Below are 9,395 nucleotides of genomic sequence, written 5' to 3' on the forward strand. Positions count from 1 at the left end.
GTATATGAAGTTTACCCTAAAATGTAGATAGCAAACTCTACAAACATCACTCTGTTTAGTTGGTAATCTTGCCATTGAGTGCTTAAATAATGTAAAACTGATAATGGAAACATGTCGGAATTGACTATTGGCTATATTAGTGAGTGACAGATGCATCATAAATTTGATCAGCTGATCAGTGTTCTGCTGACAGAGGAACATGACTGTTTTTCTTCTGCAAAAAGTGCAAATAAGGAACATGCAAAGCTAAAAGCACCGAAAAATCCATCTTAAAACCATCCTAAATATGTTAAAAATTCAGATGACCATGTTTATAATTCTATATTTAAGTATTGAATTGCTTTTGTTTTTATTTTATTTTTTTTATGAAATGCAAAGACACAAAAACAATGTAATACCAACAGTAAACACCAGCTATTGGCTGACCTGCTCTCTAGTTATCAGCAACTGTCAGGATTACATCACTGCACACTTGAAGTTTCATTGTAGCAACAATGGAAGCTCCACAGTTCTCGTCACAGATGTGAAAACAGGATGTTGCACGTTTGGTTATTCCATAGTTGCTTTGTATTTTCTCTGCTCCTGCTGCTGCTTTGTGAACACCTGATTGAATTCTTAAAATGTTCATACACTTTTAGTGAATAGAATCTGCAGTGAAAGATAGAGAAATGAGATGGAGCTGCCTTAAAACTGATAGTCATTTAACCTTGTTCCACCACAGTAAACAGTACTATTACAAAATATGAAGGTCATTTTTCCAGAGGTGTACCTTAGAAAAATAATATTTAGTTAATGTAATTTTAAATTTATCATGAACTAGCACAATATTCTCCAATTTGCTTTTTGGGTATGTTCACTATCATATGAGCTTAGCATTCTTATTTGTTATATTAAGCCAAGAAAACCAAAACAAATTCACCAATAGAAATGTACTTTATTGTTAGAACAATAAATAAAAATGAGTTTTTTCCAACACTTATCGCTTACCAAAATGAATTCTCATAAACTATTTTAAAAATTATCATTGATTTCACTCCCTCTGTCTCTCCACTCAAAGGAAGCTGACTGTGGTTAGTTCAGAGGTTGGCGGATAACATCGTACTCAGGAGATTGTTCTGTTTTCTGCAGCGACATGTAAGTCCTGTCCTCCTGGTTTGTGTCCACTGTTTTTCTTTTATTCCAATGGAGAGAAGAAAAAAGTGATGCGATTAATTGTTTATAGGTACCAACTGAAGTGACTGAGGGTGAGGTGACATACCTGAGGAACACCACGCTGATTAGGATGACATTCAAAATGAGGGACAGAGCAGCGACGGTCCAGGGAAGCAGAGCCTTTTTCCCGAGACGATCTGTTGAAAATGAGACAATGTTTAAAAATTACGCGTGTGATTATTATTACTCAGTATCTTGCGTGTTAGCTGAGAAGTGCTACATATTATTACTGGATGCTATAAATCAGAAGAAAAAAAAAAAAGATTAAAAAAATGTTCAAACAATAGAGAGGCTCATTTTGTCTAAGTTTGTATTTTTTCAAGCCACTAAAATTTATATCTAATATTTTCTGCAGAGTTTAAGCATCACTAAGCTGCTGCTCCTTCTTAAGCAACCCCCTATTTAAAGTGTTCATGACAAAATTTGTGCACTTAACAGTTTTATAAATAAATGTAATTCATACTCTGAACACTGAGTGGAGCCTTTGTCCTCATCCTATTCCATACATAAACTCACTGCTTTGGGTTATTTCAGGATGGTGTGTGAACAGGATTGGATCTGTGAATCCCCCCCTGTTGATACACATTGATTTTGTTGCTTCACTCTGAAATGCATGTCCAAAATAAGTTCTTCATTCACCTCTCAGCAGCCTCTAAGACAATAGAGATTTGTTTTTAAACTGGCCACCACAGGTCAGTCCTGAGAAACTGTAACGCTTTGACAAATGAGTCTGCTGACATGTCAAAAAGTGATTTCTCAGACTATTTAATTATTCAGCCCAAAAAAAGCACTGCCCCTCCAGCAGACCTTTCTGCAAGAACATGAAACTCAAAAGGTATTAGATCCTGGTCTCTGTAGTAGAAAAAAAAAGTTTTCAAAAAATGTCTTGAAAAGGGAAGAAAACTGTGGTCCTGCAACTGAAAAGAGTTATGGTCTTGAAAACCCTGAACTCAGTGAAGAGTTCCTGCAGTGGTCTGAAGATAACTGACAGACATGCTTTGGATCATTTATTGTATTTGGGTTGCAAGGCGCCGCCCTGTTGGCTATGGCTGCCTTTTGCAGCAGCTCTCTCTTCTTTGTCAGATTCTTGTAATTTTTTTCGTCTCTTTTTCGTAATCTTTGTATTTGGGATGGATCATTACTTTGTATGGCTCATTTGTTGGTCATGGACAACAAACTTTTTGTGGCTTCAGTGATATTTTTACTACTTCTTCTCCTGTGTTTGTCTGGAGATCCTACGTGTAACCATGGCTGCATTGTTTACATGTGAACTCAGCTGTTAGCAGCCTGTAGCATGTCAATGCTAACTGGTGTAAGGCCTGGTGTCTTCCCACAAGATGAGGAGAAGGAGGTGAGGACGACGTGCTGGTTCTCAGGTGTGAGCTAAGAAATGATGACATGGACCTGTCCTTCCATCCATCATTATTGGGAACAAAAAATCTATCTCCATTAAGATGGATGAGCTAGCCATGCTAATCCAGCAACAGAGGGAATACCAGAGGGCAGAGTAGCATCATGCTATTCACAGACATGGCTAAGGGATCTAACATCAGACACCAACCTCATGTTGGAAGAGCTTCACCTGCTGTGAGCAGACAGAATATAGGAGACAGAGACTGAACAGAGTGCTGAAGAAGCTCAGTCCTGGACCCTGTGGAGGTGGAGGCTGGCTGAACTGGACAATGACGGACAAGCTGTCATCTGTTTTCTTATGGACCTTTTTGCACTTTCTATACACTTTCTTACTTTTGTTTTCTTGATTGCTGCTGTGGCTTTAATTTCGTTGTTCGTTTCATTGTACTTGTTACAATGACAATAAAGTTCTATTCTATTCTATTCTATTCTCATTCCTGTTACTTTAAAAAAGCCAGAGAGTTTACAAAGACTGCATGGTCCAAATAAATCTGCTTTCACAACCAAAATGCATCTTGAAATGGAAATGATAAAGATGATGATCCATTCTTGCTGCTGTTACTGATTCGTTGTGCTTACTCACCCTCTGCATACTCTATAACAAACATGGTGAGGCTCTGTTTCACTTCTCCAGCTGAATTGATGCTGACACACTCAACTGCTTTGTCGCTGTAGTCATTTAAAGTCAGTGTGAGGGTGCTTTTGACCGTGTGGTTTGCCAGGGAAGTGGTGATGAAAGGTTTAGTGTGGTTCGTCGAAAGTGACCATTTGATAGTGGGTGACGGGAACCCATCACTGATGCACTCACAGGTCAGGACATCAGAATGAACTCTACATTTTGAGCTCGGAAGAAGTTTTGGATGTGCTGGGGAAACACAAGCAGAATAATAATACGATCACTTTAATAACATAACAAGAATTAAGCGCCTACATGTGGGGCGTATACTCACTGTGTACTTTCAGAGTCACTGTCTCTTCTGTGGAAATGTTATTAAAGCTGGCCCTGCAGGTGACATCAGTGTCGTGGTGTTGGGTGAATGATGGATTAAACGTTAAAGTTGAGGTGTGTCTTTGTGATACAGGGCTCAAAACTTGTGTCATGTAATCAGTGATGTTCCCGCTGATATAAATATCACTCCCTCCTCTTTTTCCTCCCCATGTCCAGGTGATCTCAGGAGCAGATCCAGAGCAAAGACCAGGAGCAGTGCAGCTCAGTGTGGTCTGCTGTCCCTCTGTCAGAGGAGGAATCATCACTGTGGGCTTTTGGGTCAGATCTGATGGGACAGAAATACGCAATTAGGTGAGCAGTCTTGAGTTTAATATGTTTTGGTTCAACTAAAAGAAGATGATTTGTTTGAACATCTCAAACTCTAATAGGCGCGTGGCATTTGTAACCAAACAGTCTGAGGTTTTGTTAAGCCTACTTAATAGAGGGTTGGCACGTGATGTCACAGCAAGTGGAAGTCACTGCGGTTACACAAATCCCGCCACACTTCAGCAACGACATAATAGACGTATGTAGCATAGAATGAAGAAGTCTGTGGCAGAGACTCAGGAGTGGGGATGAACTACATGAACTCTGGGCACTCGTGGCACAGCGTAAGCTTTTGACCTTAATGGTATTTCCCCCCCCCCCCCCCCCCCCCCGTAAGTTACTTTTACTTTTAAGCCGCATTTCCACCAAGCAGTCCGCTTCGGTTCGTCTCGGTATGGCGCGCATTTTACGGTGTTTCCACTGACTTATCCCGGGACTGATCGCCAAATAACCGAGACAAGCTGTCCCACTTTTTGGGACAACAACAACAACAACACTGCAGACCGTTGATTGGTCGGAAGAATCGTCACTTACTGTGCGACAGAGGCTGCATTTCTCCTGGCGGCACACAGACTTCTCTGAAACAAAAACTTGATTGCACTTTGTATCAAAAAGCCACATGTCAATCACAGAGAGGACAAAATGCTGCATGTCTTCCATCTTTGCTCTTTGTTTACTGTGTCGCATTTTTCTCCTTCGTTGGATTTATTAGTGGGGTAAACTGCGTCTCACTGCCACGGCGTCACGCTATTTTTTAACAGCTGCGGCCTTCGGCATCCGGCTTACACGCTGCCTACCACAAGAGGGCACAGTTTTGCTGTGGAAACGCAAACGGGATCAGGCTTAACTGTACCAAACCGTGCCAAACCGTACTGAACTGAACCGGACTGCTTGGTGGAAACACAGCTTCATACTTTAAGAAGTTTTGAAACCAGTACTTTTTCAGTTCTACTTAAGTAAAAAGCTTGACTTTAATTTCTACAAAAGTCTTTTTAACCCTAGTATCTAAACTTGTACCTGAGTAATGAATGTGAATACTCTTGACACTGCTGCTGACACACATAACTTCATGCCACATTTGGACAAAAAGAGCACACACACAGTGTTGTTAGGGTGCATGACATGCACAACAAATTATATCACACTTCATGAGTTTGCTGACACTGTTCATACCTTCAACAGTGACAGTAGCTCTTGAGGAAAATGTGTATCCGTTATCTCTCCCCCTAAACATTTTAAAGCCATTGACTCTGAGTTGATAGGCTCCAGAGTCTGAGGCAGTGAGGTCGTTGATGATGATGCTGCAATTCCTCCAACCGATGTTCGGCTCCAGTAGTGACACCCGGTCTTTAAATCCAGTCAGGATATTTTCTCTGTTGCCGCCAAATATCACATCTGAAGCATCACATATTGGTTTCGTTGGGTCACATTTGAACCAAACAATACTTTGTGGTCTAAACTTCCCACTAATGGTGAAAGAGCACGGTATGACAACACAGAGTCCAGCTTCTGCTCGTATTTCTCCGTCACTCAGAGTGATACAAAACTGACCTTGACAGAATGTTGTTTTTCCCAAAGACGCACCTGTTCATGCACACAGTGAGAGAGAAAAAAACAGGATGTATTTCACATATTAAAATTCCCCAGTTCTCAATTACTAATAAAGAAAGGGTGCTACTTTTTACAGCTGATCCACTTAAAATGTCTCTTTTTACAGATGCTGTTAAAAAAAATACTAATTTAGTTTACCTATTATAAATGACAGGAACTAAAGATTGATTAAAATAAGAATATATCCCCTTTTGAGAAGTCCTAGTTTGATGTTTAAAGGAAAATTCTTTATCAAAAATATTCAGACTATGGCTAATTTAATTAAATAAGGATAAACACAACTTTAACACAGTTTAAGAATAAGAGAGAAGCGTACCTGTGTCAGCATTCCTGCCTCCAACAGAGAGCAACAGAGTCAACCCGGTGAAGACAAACATCCTGATTTCATGAGTTCAGGCCCAGTCTTTGTTCAAGAAACTTTTTTACAGTCACAGACATGAACACACAAAAATAAAGAAGATTAGCTGATGAAACTGCTGGAGAACTGTCTCTAAATCTGTGGTGAAAGCAGCAGGACCAGCTGTGTTACCACAGACAAACAATCTTTAAAACACCCTCCAACAACCCCTCTAGAAAGTCTTAAAACACTGATGATTATTTATGTTGAATGATATAGCTCAGGAAATGGTTAACTCCTCACATTTTTATATAAAATGTAAAGTTGCTTTAGTACCTCTTTCTGCCTCGTCCTGTCTTTCTCTCCCTCTCTCTTTCTGAGCGACACTATTCCTGACGCTCTTACTTCTCCTTTTTCTGTTTGTGGTTAGTATTGTCTGATGAACAAAATCTCTTTGGTTATGAAAGTACAGGAATACAGCAGACGTGATGAACTGAAACGAAAACCTTGTCATCATGATTTAACAACAATCTAACACGGAGCTGTATTGATGAAGTATTGTGTGACTTTGTCGAAATGTTGTAACTTCATTTAGTTTGCACATTTATTTAATACTTTGTCCTGTCTTTTAAGGTCCTGTCAGGGATTTCCAGTTTGTGTTGATTTTGGTGCCCCCTGTGGCCTGTAAGTTGTGGGCGTTCTTTTCTTAAAGAGAGGGTATTCAGCTTTCCCATATTATAAACATGAAAATAAATGAAAGATGCTATCAGGAGGATCTGTTTTAATTGCACTCCCTCGCCACCTTGTTGCACGGAGTCTCTGCACACTGTCATTAATTACTTTTAGTGAGGCATGTGTTTGTTTTGGAATTAAATGGAGATCAGATCAAAACAAAGTTTCTAGGTTGAAGACGACTTTTTACTGGATACAACGCGCTGAGGTAACTTATTAGTACAGTTATATAGCGCTACGGTTTGAAACGTGACATCAAGCAAACGTTCTAGTAGCCAGCTATACCTTAGCAACATCATCAGCCCGGTGCTCTGACGTATCTGTAGGCGAATGTGACAAGAAGTAAACACTGTCAGTTTGTAAGTAGTTTAGTAGCCGTTTGTGTTTAGCAGAGCTGGCAGCTTGGCGCTCTAAGACATATCTGTAATGTGTAACGTTAGTAAATCCTAGTCAGCTTTGTCCTGCCAGTCATCTACCAAGCAGAGCTAACGTAACCTCACACTTCATTTTATTGATAGACTCTCAAGTTTGAACAGACCACTGCAGAATAACTGCTGACTGTGGGTTGGAATGAACATTATCACAAACAGTTTAGCCCCTGTGTTATGAAGTGATCAAGCCCAATTTAATCACATAGGTTGTGAGAAAAACACAGATATCTGTGTTTAATCTCTTCCCACTACTCAACTTCCTCAGCCAGCGCGTTGTTGTCATAGAGACCAAGAAATGCTGTAAGTCAATCCTGTCCTGTTCGACCCAACCTGGAAGCTAAGAAGTAGGAATTTAAAATAACCTGTAACCAGCAATATTGGTGCTCATAATCTCATTTTAAAGTGTGGATAACAGTCAGGCATATATCTATAAGGGAGACTTTTTCAAGATCAGTTAATAACTTCTCACAGCCCCTTTAACTTTGCTGGAATTTCCACAGCGTTCTCATATATTGTTAAAATCCTTGAATTGTAGAAATGATGATGTCATCAGATAAAGATCTCTTAACTGGTTTGTGATATGTTGGTGGGTGGGCCTGAAACACCAAAACCTGCCCCTGACAGGCCTCAAAAGGGCAAGCCAATCAGAGGGGAGAGGTTTTGTGGAGTGGGGAGCCTTAAAGAGACAGCAGCGAAAACGAATCATTTAAGACAGAGGCTGAAGTAAGAATTTCTAAACTCTACTGTGAGAAAAAAGTTTGTTATTTTAATTTTTGGCTCTAAATCATGTGAAGTTACCGAAGGGTACCAGAGGAACACTATAAAGCCTTAAAAAGAACACAGAGTGTGTTTACATGCAATCAGTAACCCTTTCATATTCAGATTACTAACAACAACCAGGTTGCACAAGGGCCATGTAAACACCAATAACTCCTTGTGAAAAAAACTGAAATATGCTCATATTCCATTTTTTAAGCCAAATTTTAGTCATCTATATACCTATATATTCACCTATATATATACCGATATTCCCATCAAAAGGAACTTTTAGCAAGACAAAGCGGAGATGACATGCATTGCCATGACGTTCTCCGTGCGTTGAGATGTCCATGTGTTGCTGCTTTGATCGGTGTACCATGTAAAAGGAATTACTTTGATTGCTTACATGAGCAATGCAGAAAACATAAATTTAGCAGGTTTAATACCAACAGTCTGTGGTACTGATGGGATTCAGATGATTAGCTACTATAGCTACTTATTGATTTATCACGTTGTAACTTGTTTCATAAACTAATGTTCATTCTATGACCATGCATGTCTTTGTCTTTGTTGATGACAAAATGTATCAAAAAAGCAACATAAGAATGACAAAGAAGTAAACAACTGAAAGTATAATACACAGTTAGCAGTGTGTGATTATAAATAATCATTTTCTACAGTGTGTTGTTGTTTTTTTATTTATGTTTTCATGAAACTGAAGACAGATGAATTTGCTTGAGGCATGAAAGACATGTTTAAAATAAAACAGCAAGCAAACAACATCATTGCAGAAATCCTAATTTCATTAAGTAACAGTGCTTATATTGCTGAGAGATTGCAAACCCTGATCTGAATTATTGTGTCAATCACATATGTAGAAAAAATTCTCTGTAACAATAATTATGATTACAACAAAGCATGGGACATACAGTTTGCTTTACAACACAAAATATTAAGCAAGACGTGTTTGATGTTTCTTCTAAAAAGAAAATTGAATATCAAAAAAAAAAAAAAACACCATGAGTGACTCGGTGCTTACAGAGAATTTAAGGAAGCTGGCCAATACATCTGTCATTAAGTCCAGAACAATGTCCTGATACAAGGTGAATGGCTGGTTGACACTGGCTGTGTTTACATGCACTGGAAAATGCTTTAACACCCAAAAATCATTTTTATTTATCATATACCAGAACAGATTTTAAAATCTAGACTGTTTTTCTAAAATAACATTAAATACAGTTCAGACCTTTTCATTTAATCTGAGTCAAGGTTGGCTCATTTGTTCACAATCCACATGTTTCACTTGAACGCTGAAGTCAGGACTTGAGGAAAAGACAAGGCAGTAAAAAAACGTTAAAATGTTTTAACCTTTGTTAAAAAAAATTGAGAATACAAAACATGCAACAACTGTTACAACTGTGACTGTTAGTGCTCACAAATGTGGCAATAATACTTTCACCCAGCTGCAATTGATAGAAAATACAAAAATGTAAGACATTTGTTATTCATCATCACCGACTCAAGCAAGCTTCTCTTGTTTTGTAAATAATTCACACTCTTATATCTACAGCACAGCCTCGCAGGC

General features: G+C 38.9%; 1 protein-coding gene across 1 annotated transcript; it reads right to left on the bottom strand.

Annotated features, from left to right (window-relative positions):
- Positions 1–985: 985 nt before the first annotated feature.
- LOC141800966 (sialic acid-binding Ig-like lectin 10) lies at positions 986–6,264 on the bottom strand. Its single transcript, XM_074683843.1, has 7 exons — positions 6,225–6,264; positions 5,868–5,968; positions 5,114–5,524; positions 3,576–3,899; positions 3,209–3,490; positions 1,259–1,349; positions 986–1,171 (listed from the first exon to the last, which is right to left on the bottom strand). The coding sequence occupies exons 2-7, from the start codon at positions 5,926–5,928 to the stop codon at positions 1,072–1,074; spliced, it is 1,269 nt and encodes a 422-aa protein (XP_074539944.1). The 5' UTR covers positions 5,929–5,968; positions 6,225–6,264; the 3' UTR covers positions 986–1,071.
- Positions 6,265–9,395: the final 3,131 nt, after the last annotated feature.

The sequence above is a fragment of the Halichoeres trimaculatus genome, unplaced genomic scaffold (genome assembly GCF_033239565.1).
Source record: "Halichoeres trimaculatus isolate MK-OKI-2021-1 unplaced genomic scaffold, fHalTri1.1 fHalTri1_scaffold_12, whole genome shotgun sequence".
NCBI classification, from domain to species: Eukaryota; Metazoa; Chordata; class Actinopteri; order Labriformes; family Labridae; genus Halichoeres; species Halichoeres trimaculatus.

Bases quoted from the DNA above. Each gene is read 5' to 3' on its own strand.
- LOC141800966 (XM_074683843.1), bottom strand. From the start codon at position 5,928: ATGTTTGTCTTCACCGGGTTGACTCTGTTGCTCTCTGTTGGAGGCAGG. The intron at 3,900-5,113 runs GTATGAACAGTG...CTGTCCCATCAG, and splicing joins AGCTACTGTCACTGTTGAAG to ATCTGACCCAAAAGCCCACA. The intron at 3,491-3,575 runs GTGAGTATACGC...GTGTTTCCCCAG, and splicing joins AGTGACTCTGAAAGTACACA to CACATCCAAAACTTCTTCCG.